Below are 19,157 nucleotides of genomic sequence, written 5' to 3'. Positions count from 1 at the left end.
ATCACCGCTTCCTTGAGAAACTCTGTGTGTGAACGGGTGCATTTCACCACCGATACTTGGACCAGTAAGCATTGTCAGGGACGTTACATGTCGCTGACTGGGCACTGGGTAACTATGGTGATAGTTGGTGAAGGGTCTGCTGCACAAGTCTTGCCGTCCCCACGACTTGTGTGTCAATCCTCTGTCTATCCAAGTTCTGCCACTGCTTCTGCCTCCTCCACCTCATCTGAGTCCTCCACCTCCGCCCCAAGCCTGCCTGGTCAGGCCACCAGCGTTCGCACTGCGCAGAAGGAATCACGCACCCCTCATTACTATGCTGGCAGCAGAGCGCAACGGCATCAGGTGGTCTTTAGCTTGACATGTCTTGGAAATAGGAGTCACACAGCGGATGAGTTGTGGGCAGCTCTGGAGACTGAGTTTAATAAATGGTTGTCTCCACTCAACCTGCAGCCTGGTAAGGCCGTGTGCGACAATGCTGCAAACCTGGGTGCGGCCCTTCACCTGGGCAAGGTGACACATGTGCCTTGTATGGCTCACGTGTTGAACCTTGTTGTCCAGCAATTTTTAACACACTATCCCGGCCTAGATGGCCTTCTGACCAGGGCACGAAAACTGTCTGCTCACTTCCGCCGTTCAACCGCCGCAGCTGAGCGACTTGCATCGCTCCAGAAGTCTTTCGGCCTGCCGGTTCATCGCCTGAAATGCGATGTGCCGACACACTGGAATTCGACTCTCCACATGTTACAGCGACTGTGGCAGCACCTCCGAGCCCTGGTGCAATACGTCATGACGTATAGCCTGGGCCAACGAGATGCAGAGGTCGGGCAGATCACCCTGATGGAGTGGTCTCAGATCAAGGACCTATGCACCCTTCTGCACAGTTTCGACATGGCGACGAATATGTTTAGTGCTGACAATGCCATTATCAGCATGACAATTCCAGTCATTTACATGCTGGAGCACACGCTAAACACTATTCGGAGTCAGGGGGTGGGACAACAGGAAGGGGAGGAACTACAGGAGGATTCATATGAGCAAGACACAACAACATCACCAAGGTCCAGCTGTTTATCATCACCAACGCGGCAGGCATGGGACCATGGGGGACAGGGATCAACAAGGGTGCATGGTAGCAAGCAAAATGTTGAGGAAGGTGCAGGAGAACATGAAGAAATGGAGGACGAACTGTCCATGGTCATGGAAGACTCAGAGGATGAGGGAGACCTTGGTCAAATTTCAGTTGAAAGAAGTTGGGGGGAGATGTCAGAGGAAGAAAGAACGGGTAGCACCTCTATGCCACAAACACAGCGTGGACTTGGTCCGCATGGCTGCGCAAGACACATGATTGCCTTCTTGCTGCACTACCTCCAACATGACCCTCGTATTGTCAAAATTAGAAGTGATGATGACTACTGGCTTGCCACACTATTAGATCCCCGGTACAAGTCCAAATTTTGTGACATAATTCCAGCCATAGAAAGGGACGCACGTATGCAGGAGTATCAGCAGAAGCAGTTACTCGATTTTAGCTTGGCTTTTCCACCAAACAACCGTGCAGGTGCAGGGAGTGATTCTCCCAGTTGTAACTTGACAAATATGGGACGGTCTCGTCATCTTCAACAGTCTACCCGTACCAGTAGCACCGTATCTGGTGCTGGTAACAGCAATTTTATGGAATCTTTTCATAATTTTTTTAGACCATCCTTTGCAAGGCCACCAGAGACAACAAATACACCATTAATTGAATAAGATCCATATTATCATAAATTTCAATATCTTTAAACCATGATCCCAAAATTTACATTGAAGCCTACAAATGATCACTGGTTATCAATCAACCCAAAAAATTAACAATCCACATGGACACGTCTTTTTTATGAAAAAATTGTAAACAAATCTTTATTAACAATATTAGTATTTTGTGAGGGCACACAATATAGACAGACAGTGTTATTAAAAACATGTGCAAACCACCATATTAAAAACTAACAGGGCAGTGTGGTCAGTCAAATAATATCATCCACATGAAATATAGTACAGCGGTCACGATTGTATGTCACAGGCTCAATCTCAGAAGGGATAATAGTCATAAAATTACAGCACCAGTATAGCAGCTTGAAGTAGTCATACCCACAACAGGTACAATAGATATGAAGACTTCATTCCAAAATTCATGAGTGTCATATACAGATTAGTCCTGACAGCCAGCAAGATAGTGCAATTTATTGGCATGAAGTTTTGTAGATACACATAAAGGGGGTCAATATTTAGCCTCCCTGTTGTAATTAATTTAGACAAAATAATCAGCCAAAATTGCAAACAGAGTTGCAGGCAGTCATGAACTAGACATGATTGTAAGTGTTACATCTAAAAAAGCACATCTTTACAGCCAGCAAGAGTACAGCAGAACAGATATAAATAATTCAGCCAAATACATGCATCTATATAAGTAACCAAGACTGTAATAAATTTAGCAGACAGTCAGGTATAAACGATTGCATGTCAGAATTGTAGATAGCAGCATAAACCATGAAGACAAGTCTGACACATAGTCAACGGCTGGAGAGGATGATACAGGAGTATCTCCAAATGAACATCGATGCCATGACTTTGCAAATGGAGCCTTGCTCATTTTGGGCTTCAAATCTTGAAAAATGGCCAGAGCTCTCCAGTTACGCCTTGGAGATTTTGTCGTGTCCAGCTGCCAGCGTTGTCTCTGAACGTGTCTTCAGTGCTGCTGGGTGTGTGCTGACAGATAAACGCACGCGTCTGTCCAGTGACAATGTGGACAGACTAACGTTCATCAAAATGAACAAGTCATGGATCCACAAGGAATTTACTACCCCTGTGTCATCCTGGGGAGAGTAAATGCTTGTGGATTTGGAATGTGCTTGATGCAAATCAAAACATCCTGTTTGCAACTAGGGCACAACTGCTGCCACTGAATGGGTGGGTGTGTGTGGGGCCCAATTTTTGGAAAAAAGGGAGACTCCGCTTGGAGTAACCCTTGCTTACATTGTTTTTAAAAATGATCCAAGATGAACAGAGCTGGGATCAGGAAAGACTTTGCTACCTACCCCGGTGTCATCCTGGGGACGGTTAATTATGGCGTATTTTTGAATGTGCTTGATGCAAATCTACCTGTGAAGTGTACAACTGGGGCACAACTGCTGCCACTGAAGGGGTGGGTGTGTGTGTGGCCCAATTTTTGGAAAAAAGGGAGACTACGCTTGGAGTCACCTTGCGGTGTTTTACATGATTTTAGAAGGGCGTGCCATGCCTATATCTTTGTCTTCTCCTCTTTTTCCTTGTCCAGCTCTTTTGTTTTCGAATGAGTATATGTCCTTGTCACTTTCCCATGTGTTTGTGTTGTGTTGTGAGTTGTTTGTCACCTTTTGGACACCTTTGAGGGTGTTTTCTAGGTGTTTTTATGTGTTTGTGATTGCCTGCCATTGTTTCCTATGCTGTTCGAGTTCGATTCGTCGAACGTTTGCCGAACTGAACTCGAACGAGACCTCCGTTCGACGAACCGAACTCGAGCCGAACCACGACCGGTTCGCTCATCTCTACTGTCCAGTGACAATGTGGACAGACTAACGTTCATCAAGATGCACAAGTCATGGATCAGCAAGAACTTTGCTACCCCTGTGTCATCCTGGGGAGAGTAAATGCTTGTGGATTATTAATTGTGCTTGATGCAAATCTACTTGTCAAGTTTGCAACTGGGGCACAAGTGATGCCACTGAAGTGGTGTCTGTGAGGCCCAAGTTGTGGAAAAAAGGGAGACTCTGCTTGGAGTCCCATTTCTGTGTTTTTAAAAATAAGCTAAGATGAACAAGTCATGGATCAGCAAGGACTTTGCTACCTACCCCAGTGTCATCCTGGGGACAGTTAAGGCCGGCGTATTTTTAAATGTGCTTGATGCTAATCAACATGTGAAGTTTGCAAATTGGGCACAAGTGCTGCCACTGAAGGGGTGTCTGTGTGGCCGAATTTTTGGAAAAAAAGGGAGACTCTGCTTGGAGTAACCCTTGCTTGCTGTGTTTTTAAAAATGAGCCAAGATGAACAAGTCATGGTTCAGCAAAGACTTTGCTACCTACCCCGGTGTCAGCCTGGGGACAGTTAAGGCTGGCGTATTTTTGAATGTGCTTGATGCAAATCTACCTGTCAAGTTTGCAAATGGGGCAAAAGTGATGACACTGAAGGGGTGTCTGTGGGGCCCAATTATTGGAAAAAAGGGAGACTCTCCTTGTAGTCCGCTTGCTGTGTTTTACATGATTTTAGAAGGGCGTGCCATGCCTATATCTGTGTCTCCTCCTCCTTTTCCTTGTCCAGCTGTTTTGTTTTCGCATGAGTATATGTCCTTGTCACTTTCCCATGTGTTTGTGTTGTGTTGTGAGTTGTTTGTCACCTTTTGGACACCTTTGAAGGTGTTTTCTATGTGTTTTTATGTGTTTGTGTTTGCCTGCCATTTTTTTAAATGGGGTTCGAGAGGTTCGTCAAATGGTTCATCGAACATCCGCCGAACCAGCCCTCCGCTTGACGAACCGAACCAAACTCCAGCCTTCAGAGGTTCGCTCATCTCTAGTTACGATCACCATGACCGCGACGATATATCGTTAGTGATATCGTTGTGTGTAAAATACCCTTAAGGCTGTATCCTTAATGGTTTAAGCAGCTAAATCTTTGCATGGATTGAAAATTGGGGCTTTATTCGGAACATGGCTTTTACAGCATACCCTGCATTTTTATCTATTTATTGAAGTTGAAGTATTAAGTGCATACACTATCAGTTTTCTAATAATAATATTATAATTATTATTTTAATAATAATTATTATTATTATTATTATTATTATTATTATTATTATTATTATTATTTAATGACTACTTTTTTCCCATGTTTGCAGTTACAAAACCTTGCACATCCAAACTTAAAAATCCAAATCCATCAGGATTCTATTATCAGGACGTCTGGAACTCCCTTGTTTGTTCTAATCAACATTTCAACGATGCCAACAAGGTGGCACAATGTCTATCTGGAAAAATGGTCTACATGTTTGGAGACTCCACACTCCGAGGCTGGTGGGAATATCTGGTGGCGTTTGTACCAAGTAAGTAGCTAATGTCTATGTTTTTATAGTTTTCACACATTCAATTGTGGCAATAAAACGGCTAGATGGCTAGATATGTGTCAGACCATCCAGCTTAGTTTAAAACTAAATACTGAGAACAACTCTTTAAATTCCATTGTTATCAATAAGAACCATCTACCCTGTTGGTGTCTGTCACATGAGGGATATACTGTAGCTCTGTTACCATTTTTGCTCTTTTTATAGAGAAGGGAAATAGATTGTAACATAAAAATGTGGGTCAGTAAGTGATCTTGACCTCTGGCCTGACTGTCTCCAAAAAGACTGCATGGACATTGCTTTCCCGTGGGCAAAACACTACTCAGACAACACAGGGTGAGTGGACCAAACATTGGCAATACTTGATTGGTTCACCAACAAGCAAAAACATATTGTACTTCCCATGCAAAAACACAAGCTTGTATAAGCAACACAGCCTCACCCTTCCGATGACCCCCCCAGGGATTAAAATCTTTGTGATTTCGGGGTTTCAAAGGTCAATTATCCTAGCCAGCCGCACCCCCGCTTTTGGCAGGCACACACTGAGAAGAGATATCGGCAAGCTTAGGAAGCTAAGCTGACTGAGAACAGCAAGATATGCAGTCAATCACCAAAATGTCCCAAAATGGGTTCTCCAGGAAAATTTGTGGGAGTAAAGCAGTTCTGTGAACTTTCAGCTGGAGTAATAGATTTTAGCCTTAAATCCTGTAAAATATCCAAAGTGAGGTATTTTTGTGATTCCCTAGCTGGAACCAAAGTACATCAACAGAGGGAATTTAGAATAACCCTCTGGTCACATATCAAGGCCCTTTTCTACCCCTCAGTTCTCAATTGAGGGTATTGGGTATTACAGAACTAGTTAGAGATGGCTGCTCTCTCATCAATCACCAGTTTAATCCGACTGCAAAATTTTCCACCGAACTATGTAGTCAGAAGGGCTGAGGGAATACAAATATACAAAAAAGAGTAGGACTCCAATCAGTCTGGGAAGAGACAATAATTAACTTCTCTCAGTTTTACAAATAAAAGGACCCATATGTCTGGCCTAAATAAAAACAGGTCACACCCACAGAAGCGGCCAAACGCTGAGCCGTCACAGTGGATTTAGCTCAAGGTGTAAATTTGCCAACATACATTGTTGAAAATAAGTGTTTGATACTCTGCCGATTTTGCAAGTTTTCCCACCTACAAAGAATGGAGATGTCTGTAATTTTTATTGTAGGTAACTTCAACTGTGACAGACAGAATAAACAAATCCAGAAAATCCCATTGTATGATTTTTACATAAATAATTTGCATGAAATAAGTATTTCATAAAATAAAAAACATAACTTACTATTTTTTTTATAGAAACCTTTGCTTTCAAATACAGAGGTCAGATGTTTTCTGTAGTTCTTGACCTGGTTTGCACATACTGCAGCAGGGATTTCGGTGACTCCTCCATACAGATCTCTCAGGTCCATCCTCTATACAGATCTCTCAGGTCACTACTCCATACAGATCTTCCCCAGATCTTTCAGGTTTCATGGCTGTCTCTAGGGCGACATTGAGTTTCAGTTCCCTCCAAAGATTTTCTATTGAGTTCAGTTCTGGAGACTGGCTACACCACTCCAGGAACTTGAAATGCTTCTTACGGAGCCACTTCTTCATTGCCTGTGTGTTTCCAATCATTGCAATGCTTGAAGAGGCAACCACGAACCATCTTCAATGTCCTTACTAAAAGAAGGAGGTTATTGGCCAAAATCTCGCTATCCATACCCAAAAGTATGCTTTCACCCCATGCTTCACAGTTAGGATGGTGGTTTTGGGGGTTGTATTCACCTTTCTTCTTTCCAACACAGAGAGCGGAGTTGATACAAAAAAGTTCTATTTTGGTCAGATCTGACCTCACAGCCTTCTCCATACCTCCTCGTTATTATCCAGATAGTCACTTGCAAACTTCAATACAGCAAAAGCAATTACCCAATGTTTAAGAAGGTTGGTAGCTAGGTGATGTTAAAATATAACCTTTAATGTAATGATTAAAAGCAGGGGATGTGGGGCAAACAAAGATATAAAACATATAAAGCCTTAAAAAAAGGGTCAGAATACCAATGTCAGTGTGGATAGTGAAATCCACTAACTCTGATAAAATGGATGCCTCTATATGAATTTGGGTCAATGTAATAAACCCCACCTATTATAAGGTATGTGAAGGTAGAGATGGAACAATCTCACCGGTATGAAGTCCTGGTCCGGTGTAGATATTCATAAGAGGATGCTGGATCTCCAAGGGGAGCTAATATGTATAGCTACACCATACCCCTTAATTGCTGACCCGCAAGTGGCGTGCTCAAGAGTCTCCCTACGCGTTTCGTTTACAGACTCATCAGGGGAGCTTCATCTAGAACAGAGCACAGAGCACAAGAGGAAAAATTCCTCCTGAACAGAGATAGACACCAGGTGTAGCTATACATATTAGCTCCCCCTTGGAGATCCAGCATCCTCTTATGAATATCTACACTGGACCAGGACTGTGGCTCGGAAAGCTGCGCCGCAGGTCAGTTTCCGCTGTGGAGAAAAGAAGCACAGTGGGTGTTATTTCTCTAAATCCAATACAATGTGCTTCTACTGTACAACACAGAGTTTTGGATTCAGCAAAAACGTAATGTGTCCAAATGTTCCCATTTCTAATTGTGGGCACGCACTCTTAAAGGAAAAAATAGCAATTCTATGTGCGCCAGAGTTCTTGCTGGTTGGTCGGATGATCAAATACTTATGTCATACTATACAATGCATATAATTGATTAAAAAAATCATACAATGTGATTTTCTGGATTTTTGGGGGAAATTCTGTCTGTCACAGTTAAAGTGTACTTAGGATAAAAATTACAGATCTCTCCATTCTTTGTAGGTGGGAAAACATGCAAAATCAGCAATGTATCAAATACTTTTTTCCCCACTGTATATGTGGTTCAAAATGTATCACATAACTGAATAGCTGATTATTCTTCATTTTGCATCTAAAAAAATCTAAATTAAGTTATTACCATATTATTCGGACTATAAGATGCACTTTTTTCCTACAAATTTTGGAGGAAAGTGGGGGGGGTGTGTCTTATAGTCTGAAGATATGATATTGTACCTGGTGGTGGTGGAGGAATTAATGAACCTAAAGAGTACTTTACACACTGCGATATCGGTACTGATATCGCTAGCGAGGGTAACCACCCCCGTCGGTGGTGCGACATGGGCAAATCGCTGCCCGTGCCGCACGACATCGCTAACACAGGTCACACGGACTTACCTTCCCTGCGACATCGCTCTGGCTGGCAAACTGCCTCCATTCTAAGGGGGACGGTTCGTACGATGTCACAGCGACGTCACATGGCACCCGTCCAATAGAAGCAGAGGGGTGGAGATGAGCTGCCGGAACATCCCGCCCACCTCCTTCCTTCCTCATTGCCAGTGGACGGAGGTAAGGAGTTGATCGTCGCTCCTGCGGTGTCACACACAGCGATGTGTGATGCCGCAGGAACAAGGAATAACCTCGATACATACGAGACAACGATTTTTGGTAAATGAATGACCTCTCATATACCAATGATTTTTGTCTCTTTTGCGATCGTTTAACGTCGCTCCTGCCTGTCACACGTGGCGATGACGCTAATGGCGCCGGATGTGCATCACAAACACAGTGACCCCGACGATATATCGTTAGTGATGTCGCAGCGTGTAAATGGCCTTTAAGGCTGCTAACCTGTTCGGGTTGTGCATGCCCGCGCACACACAAACACACACACATGAAAAAGCACACACACAATCACACTACAGATTGCATCCACACACTCACCACATCCAGCGATATCGCTTGCTTCACGGCGGCGTAAGGACCTGTGACGCTGGTTGCTGCATTGACCTTCCAGGAACTCTCCTGCATCACATTGCCGGAAGCACGTGGTATCAATTGGATGATGGATTGAGTGCGTGCGTGCACGATTTCGTCACTGCGTTCTGATGTGTGAGTGCGTTCTGATGTGTGAGTGCATTCTGATGTGTGAGTGCGTTCTGATGTGTGAGTGCGTTCTGATGTGTGAGTGCGTTCTGATGTGTGAGTGCGTTCTGATGTGTGAGTGCATTCTGATGTGTGAGTGCGTTCTGATGTGTGAGTGCGTTCTGATGTGTGAGTGCATTCTGATGTGTGAGTGCATTCTGATGTGTGAGTTGATCTGTGAGTGTGTGTTCTGATGTACATGTGTCGGCCAAACGCAGTGGAGTATGGCGTGCAACACACCTCCATGGAGTGCACACCAGAAATCACAGGGAGATCTGGGAGCCACACAGATGCTCGGAGCTGGTATGTATGATGATCCTGGGAAGGGGGGGGGGCTGCTTTTTGCCTCAATTTTTTTTTCTTATTTTACACTTTTAAAACCTGGGTGCGTATTATGGTCAAGTACGTCTTATAGTCTGAAAAATACGGTAGGTACCCCAAAAAAGTATTACAAGACTCCAACTCATTCTACAAGAAATAAGTCCTCAAATAGCTCTGTCTGCCAAAATATATAAAGTTACAGCTTCCAGAATATGGCAACAAAAACATACATTTTTTTTAAATAAAAAAGCATATTTACTCTGTGAAATAAGAAAAACTTAAAAACCCAATATAAATCTGGTATTGTTACTTGAGATGAGCGAACCGGTCGCGGTTCGGCTCAAGTTTGGTTCGCCGAACGGGCATCTCGTTCGAGTTCGGTTCGCCGAACTTTCGACAAACCGAACTCGAACCGCATAGGAAACAATGGCAGGCAATCACAAACACATAAAAAACCTAGAAAACACCCTCAAAGGTGTCCAAAAGGTGACAAACAACTCACAACACAACACAAACACATGGGAAAGTGACAAGGACATATACTCATGCGAAAACAAAACAGCTGGACAAGGAAAAAGAGGGGGAGACACAGATATAGGCATGGAACGCCCTTCTAAAGTCATGTAAAACACCGCAAGGTGACTCCAAGCGGAGTCTCCCTTTTTTACAAAAATTGGGCCACACACACACCCACCCCTTCAGTGGCAGCACTTGTGCCCCAGTTGTACACTTCACAGGTAGATTTGAATCAAGCACATTCAAAAATACGCAATACTTAACCGTCCACAGGATGACACCGGGGTAGGTAGCAAAGTCTTTGCTGAACCATGACTTGTTCATCTTGGCTCCTTTTAAAAAACACAGCAAGCAAGCGTTACTCCAAGTGGAGTCTCCCTTTTTTCCAAAAATGGGTCCCCACACACACCCACCCCTTCAGTGGCAGCACTTGTGCCCCAGTTGTACACTTCACAGCTAGATTTGCATCAAGCACATTTGACTCGCCCACCCCAGGGCTATGGGATACCCGTTGCCGGGCCGGACTAGTCCGGGGGTCGTCAGTGGTGGCGGGGCCCGACTCCGTGGCCCTGGTGGGTGTCAATTAATTATGATTTATTATTAGTTAATAATTATTAATTATTAATAATTATGGCTGGTGAATAAAGTTTATGGTTGTCGTGACGCCACCTGTGGTTTGCGGCTATTAAGCCGCTGCTGCTGGATGGGGCCTCCGGGGCTAATGGTATGGCAGCTTGGATGGTCCTGCTCCCCACAGGTGGAGCGGTACCCCGGGCAACAGTTGGTGCTCGTGAGAGTCTATGGTGTGATGTTGTGTGAATAATACGGTGCAGGGCCGACAGGCAGTGAAAGAAACAGGCACAAACAGTAGTCTCTTTACCTTCTCCTCTTTTACTTGGCAAACGGTTAGTCCTGGGAGACCGTTACAGGTGGTAGAGGGCTCCGGCCGGCCTGGAAGTAACTGAGGTATCTTTTTGGCCAGATGAGTATGAGGCCTACTCCTGTTCTTTCCTTACTGTTATAGGACCCTGCTCTCTGGATTGGCAATGGCCCTCTTGCTGCTGGGACCTGTGGTTCGTCCCTTTTTCTGTGTGGTAGGCTGCGCAGGCCCTCTCTGGTGCTTCTCTGCTGGAGTCCACACCGGGCCCTGGTGATGCAGCTGTACCTTCAGATTGCTTCTGGGCCAGGGGGCTTCTGCCCTCCGGATTCGGCTACCAGGGAAGGATTTTACACCCTGGCAACCACAGACTCTGATGTCCGAGTGTCTTCTGTGCCTCTCTGCTCTTCCTGCTTCACTGGGCCAAGCTACTCCAGCTCCAGGCCCCAGTCCGCAGGACAGCACTACTCTGCGTCTGCTTTCTCTGCTTTCTCTCTACAGACTGAACACTAACTCCTCCCTCAGGTCAGACTTAAGGAATGCTCCCTGGAACTCCAGGTTCAGAGCTCCCCCTGCTGGCCTGAGGGAGAAACTGCGTTGAATGTTAAACTTACTGGCCAATAGACCTCCCAATTACCTCCAGGCTCAGCATTAACCCTTTGGAGGGGCAATGCTGTTGTGGCGACCAGGTGCTGGGGCACCACACTCACCCTTAGTTAAACTCAGTTCTCCCGGACTGAAGAAAACAAAACAAGACTAAACATGTTACAACCTTAAACAACTAAACAGTCCAGTGTGGCTCCCTGCCGGGTGTCCATTATACTGCTCCATGGGGGACCCGCCGCAATAAAACCCCCAACGTAGGCTCTGGGCGTGCGTCAGAGCATTGATGACCCCACTCTATGCACGCCGGACGGGTTTTTCTTCAGGGGTGTTAAGCACACTGGTGCTAACTATGTACAATTAGAGTCTTGGCCACCCATAGTCCAGTGGCCCAATTGTCCATTTACTCAATCATTTAAATAAAAAAAAAACATTTTATACACATTACAGACATTTTAAATAACTATTTACCTTCTAATAGGTACTCTTTCTTTTTACTCTCTATACCTTGGAGGGGGCCGTCCCCGAGTGCTACTGTCACGCTCCCCGGCTCCCCGGCCTCGCTCTCCGGCTCCCCTGCCTCACTTCCCGGCTCCCCTGCCATGCTCCCCGGCTCCCCTGCCTCGCTTCCCGGCTCCTCTGCCAGGCGTCCCCCGCTCCACAGCCTCCATGCCCCATCACCTGCGGTCCCCAGGCAGCCTGGTCCCCGCTCCCGGCGCCCGTCGGCAACCCTGCTCCAGCCCAGCTCTCCTGCCTCCTGTTCACCGCTCCCTGCTCTGGCTTCTGGCACCCGGGCCTCGCGCATGCGCATTAGGGCGCGCGCGCGGTCATTGACCCTCTCTTAAAGGGCCAGTGTCCTCCTACAGGATATTGAAGAATCAGGTACAGGGTATATAGGGAGATCCTTTCCAAGTGGGCGGGGCCTGTTCTTCGTGTTTTGCTAAGCTAGGAGTCAGGTCTCCTTGTGTTTTGTGGTATACTTACCTATCTCTCTCCTAGAGCCGCTCCTGCCTCGCCAACCGGTTCTGACGATACCCGAACCCCGAACGGTGACGGTCTGCCATCCCGTCAAGTTCATACCATCTCCGATCCCTGTGGTGACCCGTCTTCTCGCTCCGTCGGTTCCGGACTCTGCCTGACGTCATCTCGGCCTCCGAACCTGAGCTCCGTCACCCGGACTACCTTCAGTGACTCCGTGGTCCCAGGGACTTCTACACTCCTCTGAACGGACTGTCCTGCTACCTGTAGTGCTCCGGCTACCGGGCACCTTGCCCTCGGTGAGGTGTTCAGCCCAGTGGATCCACCTCCTGGGTCTGCCCGTCCACCTGGCCCTAACAGCTACGTTGGGACCTGCGTAGCTCTGGTGTTTGTCCCTGACTATTTGGAGCGTCTGCTACCTCAGCACTACAGGTAGGCCTAACCCTGAGAGGTATGCGTGATTATTGCCTACGTGGTCTGAGAGTCGCCAAGGGTACGACAGGTTCACCACTGACAGGGGGTTGATTCTCCTGTTCCACTGCTGGCGTGTCATCTTGTGTTGGGGCGGACAGTTCCTTAGGTGGATCTGGAACCTCTTCTGTCTCTGGCTCGACCAACTGCGGGAACGTCAAGACTGGTACCACTATGGCATTATTTATTCGGGTCCAAGTTTTGGGGAATTTTCCAAGGATTGTTTGTATCATCTCTTCCTCTTTTTCTTGAATTTGGGGACTTTCTTGTACTTCTTCTACTTCTTTTTGGATTTTGCACCGCTCAGGGCACGCTTTCAGGTGGTCTCTAGAAACTGTTTGATAGGTCTTGCCTTCATCTTTGCTTATGAGGCATACCTTACTATTGTCAAAGTCCCACTGATCATCTAATTTATGCGCCCTCCGCTTTTTCTTGAGGACCTGTTTTCCAGGTGCTAAGGGAGTTGCTGGGGCTGTTTGATTGTAGTTCTGCTCTTGTCTCGTTCTTGCTTGGGACAGGCTCTTTTCTACGCATTCCTGAACTCTGCGGTACTGCTGTTGTCGCTCTGTATCCCAATCTTCTATCTCTTGAACCACTTCAGGTGACACAGTTCCCATCTCAAAGTCTACAGGTAACTTGCCAGGTCTTGCTCGCATCAAGTAAGCAGGGCTGCAGTTGGTCGAGTTTACTGGGATATGGTTATACAGGTCTACCAGATCTGGTAACTTCTCTGGCCATTGGTTCCTTTCTTCCAGAGGTAGAGTCTTGAGCATATCAATAACCCCATGGTTCATCTTCTCGCACAATGCATTGGTTTGGGGGTGGTACGGTGTTGTTCTGATTTTCTTATAGCCGTACATGTTACAGAACTCTTGGAACACTTCTGCCTCGAATGCAGGACCTTGATCAGTCAGTACCCTTTCCGGATAACCGTGAGGTCGACAAAAGTATGCCTGAAATGCTCTAGCTGCTGTTCTGGCTGTCTGGTCTTTCACAGGCACTACTACCAGGAAACGAGAGTAATGGTCCACAATGGTGAGGGCGTACACATAGCCTGACCGGCTTGGTGTTAACTTCACGTGGTCCAGGGCCACCAACTCCAGGGGCTGCTTCGTGACAATTGGCTGTAGGGGAGACCTCCTGCTGGCATCATCCTTCCGCCTCAGGTTACACGGACCACAGTCTCGGCACCACTTCTCGACTGTCTTTCTCATGTGCACCCAGTAGAACCGATCGTGGAGTAGGGTATCCAAATTCTTCCACCCGAAGTGTCCTGCTTTATCATGGTAAGCTGCTAGGACCATTGGAGCATCCCTCTGTGGGACCACTATCTGCCAGACGAGTTCATTCGTTTGCCAGTTGACATATCTCTTGCAGAGCTTGCCTTGGTAGGTGAACAGTCGTCCCCTCTCCTTCCACAGCTGCTGGGCTTCTTGTGGAGCGTTTGGACCGGGATGGGTCTCAGCTTGTGCTAGCTTTTATTTGACCAATCGCACGGCCGGGTCACCATTCTGTGTCTCTTCCCAATTATGGTGGAGTAATGGGTTGACCGAGACCTCGTGCTGGCTCGAGCGCTTCTCTCCTACAGCATGCTCACACTGGGAAACACCTTGGTGATGGAAAGCCGGTAACTCTATCTCTTTGAGTTTATCCAGGTCTTCTCCAGACTCAGGTAAGTGAGGCATTCTGGACAGCGCATCAGCATTGTTATTCTTCTTGCCAGTCCGGTACTTGATGGTAAAGTCAAAGTTAGACAGCCGGGCCATCCATCGCTGCTCCAACGCACCTAGCTTGGCTGTTGCCAGATGTGTCAACAGGTTGTTGTCCGGGAAGATGGTGAACTTGGTCGACGCCAGATAGTGACTCGCCCACCCCAGGGCTATGGGACACCCGGTGCTGGGCCGGACTAGTCCGGGGGTCGTCAGTGGTGGCGGGGCCCGACTCCGTGACCCTGGTGGGTGCCAATTAAAGTGTATATTTGTCGTGACGCCACCTGTGGTTTGCGGCTATTAAGCCGCCGCTGCTGTGTGAGGCCTCCGGGGTGATGATATGGCAGCAATGGTGGTACTGCTCCCCACAGGTGGAGCCGTGCCCCGGGGACACTGTTGGTGCTTATTAGTGTCTATGGTGCCTAGTAAGGGAGTCGACACCAGAGGGTGCTGTTTCAAGGTCTTTATTCACAGTTCTTGGTTATGGCCGACAGGAGCCTTTAGACTGCTGGGACCACCGTCAGGGACCTCCGCTGATCCCGGGTAGATCTGGGGATAAATGCCAGTACACCCCTCTAATTGTGTCCTTTCTCAGCTGACTTCACTAGCCTTGCCCTTTTTGGCTGAACCTGGCTCGGCCTCCACCGCAGCCTCCGGGCTGGGAGCTCGCCTGTCGGTTATTCGCCCCTTTTCCAGAGATTCTTGCTGTGGGCTTTGGTCCGGGGAGCATGCAGCTTTCCCTGGACCTCGGTCTTTTAACCTTTGGAGATGACTTCTCCTCCTCCAGTGACTAGGGACTGTCCCCTGATGCAGCTTGATCCCTCCACCGATGTTCCTGTGGAACAGGCCACCAGCTCTGAAGCTATCTGTGGCCCTGGAATCCCTTCGTTCCCTGCTTGGTGTCACCTGGACCCTCTGAGTCCTTCACCAGGAAGCGTCACTTTCTTCTTTCTTTAGCTCCTGCCTGACTAGAGCTATTTTTCTACTCTCTGTTTCTCTGTTGCTTTCTTTCTCTGTCGCGGACACTCTGAATTCACAGAGCTCCTTTCTCTTTCACAGCTACATGCTGTCTCCTCACTCTCTCACTCTCTGAGGTAAACTGAAACTTCTCTCTTGACCTTCCTTTCTCTATCTGCTCTCGGGTGGCTCCTCCCACCTCCCCAGTTGCTAAGTTACCACCCTATGGGAGCAGGGATGGGTCTTACGGCCCCTCCCAGCATGCAGCATGGGAGGGTTGCTGCCACTGTCCCTGGTCCCTGTGTGTGCCTAACAATGGGTGTAGTGTAGTTTTACCTGTGAACTGGCATGTACCCCTTTCCTTACCCAGGATGGGACATCACACCTCTGACTGGGGTGCAATGTCTCTGTGGCGACGGAAGCCTCAGGGGCGCCACACTAGTGCTTGAAGCGTTCAGTCACTGCCCAAACAATAGCGAGGAACTCCAGCTTGAAGGAACTGTAGTTTTCTGGATTCCTTTCTGTGGGACGAAGCTTCCTACTGGCGTAAGCTATCACCTTCTCTCTGCCTCCCTGCACCTGGGACAGAACTGCTCCCAGTCCCACGTTGCTGGCGTCTGTGTACAGTACAAACGGCTGGCTGTAGTCAGGGTAGGCCAGAATTTCTTCTCCCGTGAGAGCCCCTTTCAGCTGGACAAAAGATGTTTCTATTTGGCTGTCCCATTCAAATTGAGGGCTTTGCTTCTTAGCCTTCTTTGGCTGGCCTACCAGGAGATCTTGAAGAGGCGCTGCTATCTTGGTGAAACCATCAATGAACCTTCGGTAGTAGCCCACCAGCCCAAGAAACTGCCGCACCTCCTTTACCGTGGTGGGTCTTGGCCAGTCCTTGATTACGGTGACTTTCTCCGGATCAGATGCCACACCTTCTGCACTGACCACATGACCCAGGTACTGTATCTTTGGCTTCAAGAGGTGACATTTGGATGGCTTTATCTTCAGGCCATACTCCGACAAGGACTCAAACACTTCTGCTAAGTGCCTCAGGTGGTCTTCGTAGGTCTTGGAATAGACAATAACGTCATCCAGGTACAATAGCACGGTTTGAAAGTTGTGATGGCCCAAGCAGCACTCCATCAACCTTTGGAATGTCCCTGGGGCGTTGCAGAGCCCGAATGGCATACATTAAACTCGCAGAGTCCCATTGGTGTCGTGAATGCAGTCTTCTCCTTGTCCGCCTCTGCCACGGGAACCTGCCAATACCCACTGGTGAGATCCAAGGTGGAGAAATAATTAGCTGATTTTAAGGCTGTTAGTGACTCTTCTATTCTTGGTAGTGGATAAGCATCTTTATGTGTAATGCGGTTAATTTGTCTGTAATCTACGCACATTCTCATTGTACCATATTTTTTCTTTACGAGCACTAGTGGAGCTGCCCAAGGGCTACAGCTATCTCTGATAACCCCAGCCTCCTTCATTTCCCGTAACATTTCTTTGGCACGCTGATACTGTGCTGGGGGTACAGGGCGGTATCTCTCTTTAATGGGATGATGATCACCCGTGGGGATTTGATGTTTAACCCCTTTTACCTGCCCAAAATCTTAGGGGGTGTTTGCTGAAGACCCGCTCGTACTCCTGTACCACCCGGTAAACCCCATGCCTTTGGTGTGAGGGGGTGAAGTCGGTGCCCACATGTAATTGTTGGCACCAGTCTTCCGGCTGTCCCTTGGAGCCATTGTCTTCCGCCTGGTCGGACGGGATCAAGGGTTCCACTGCTTTGATGGTATTGTTACTGACAGTGTACAGTTTTGCTACAGTGGCGTACCGGGGCAATTTGGCTTCCTCCTCCCCACAATTCAGGACGCGGACGGGCACTCTTCCCTTGCGGACGTCTGCCACCCCTCTGGCTATCAGGACTCCAGGCCTACTGTCTGAATACACAGGTTCCACCAGGGCCTGGTAATCTTGACCCTTGAGGCCTATTGCTGCCCGACACCATATCAACATTTCACTTTTTGGGGGTATTGCAATGGGGAGAGGGTCACTTACCCTTACACTGCCAATTTCTCCTCCGGCCAGCTCTACCTGCTGCCTCCTCATCAGGGCTCTGATCTCCCTCTGTAGGGCACGCTGCTGCCCGGAGCTGGCACCTTCAGACGCCTGCTGCAACAAAATTATCACTTCGGCAAGACAATTTTCCATCACATTTGTACCAATGGTTAGCAGTGGGTTAGATTCTTTGCGATCAATATCTACAATTATCATCCCCTGACATGGCAATGCTACCCGTCCCACTTTAATGGTTACTTCCTTTGACCCAATTTGAGGCAAGGGCTGACCATTACTGGCCACAATTGTTAAATCATCATCTGGGCCATGGTCAATGTCTGAATCAGCCCAATATTTTTTGTACAATTTATAAGGGATGGTTGTTACCTGGGACCCCGTATCCAGGAGGGCATTCAAAAGGATCCCATCCAGCACAATAGGAAGGACCGGTCGTCCTCCCACATACTTGCTGTGGCTGGGGGTTGAGCCGGGCTTCCTTACACCTGGGGGTTGGCTCCTGGCCCCAGGCTCGGCCCATTTAAAGGACAGTGCCTTGCAATGTGGCCCGCCTGTCTGCAGCGGCGGCAGATCGGTTGTCCAGTTGAATCATACCGGTCTGTGTCTTTTCCTCGGGTCGGCGGAATCCTCCTCTGTCGCATCCATGGGACGTCATCTGGGCTGGAGGCCAACTCGATTCTTACAGGCGATGGGGTCACTTGTAGAGACTGCACGGTCTTGGCAAGGGCAGCTACAGTCTTGGTCAGCTCCTGGACCTGCTGTCTGAGCTCTGCAGTGGGATCTTTATCCAGGGACTGCGCCTCAGCCCCCCGCAGCGGCTCGTGTTGCAGGCACCACCCCGGGGTACGTGATAGCAAGAGGCCGGAGGGGTACTGGGTCATTCGGTGTAGATTCTCTCAGTACCTGGATGGCCTGGTCCTTAAACTTTGCAAAGTCCAGAGCAGGGTTCTGCAGGACCATGATACGCAGCTGGGTCCTGTGGGCGTCTGACAGGAGCCCCTCTATGAACTGCTCAGTTAGGAGTTTGTATTCTTCACGTACACTCTCTGGGTCCACCTGTTTAATTGCTTTCAGGGCCTCCTGCAAGTTTAAGGCATAGTCCCGTATGCTGTCTGTGGCCCGTTGTTTGCACCCAAGGAATCTCATTTTTATTTCTGCTGCGGTGCGGGTGTCAAAAGTACTCTTTAACTTGGCCAGTATCTGGGTTGCTGTCCCTTTATCTGTATCAGGCCAGGACTTCACTTCACGCTGGGCCGTGCCGGCTAGCTGCCCCATTAATATGCCCACCTTCTGGCTCTCAGTCAGCGGATACACTCTAAACAAGCTGTGCAGCCTTTCTCTGAAGTCGCTCAGGGTATGTGACTCCCCGGAGTACTGCGGTAGCCATTCTGCTCCCGGGATGTACAGCATTGTGATCGGCCTTACCGGCGCTACAGCGAGGGCTGGGGCAACGGCGACTGGGATTGCTTCGGCTGGTGCTGCGGCATCTCGGGCTA

General features: G+C 48.1%; 1 protein-coding gene across 1 annotated transcript in view; it reads left to right on the top strand.

Moving 5' to 3' along the window:
* LOC142302171 (NXPE family member 3-like) overlaps positions 1 to 19,157 on the top strand; it is a 162,882-nt gene that overhangs the window by 92,401 nt on the left and 51,324 nt on the right. Inside the window, exon 4 of the mRNA XM_075343254.1 lies at positions 4,911 to 5,114. Within this exon, the coding sequence (XP_075199369.1) occupies positions 4,911 to 5,114 (204 nt within the window). The remainder of the gene's footprint in view (positions 1 to 4,910; positions 5,115 to 19,157) is intronic.

Source organism: Anomaloglossus baeobatrachus, chromosome 4, assembly GCF_048569485.1.
Source record: "Anomaloglossus baeobatrachus isolate aAnoBae1 chromosome 4, aAnoBae1.hap1, whole genome shotgun sequence".
In the NCBI taxonomy this organism is placed as follows: domain Eukaryota; kingdom Metazoa; phylum Chordata; class Amphibia; order Anura; family Aromobatidae; genus Anomaloglossus; species Anomaloglossus baeobatrachus.
Note: the sequence above shows the minus strand (reverse complement) of the source record. Positions and strands in the feature narration are given on the sequence as shown.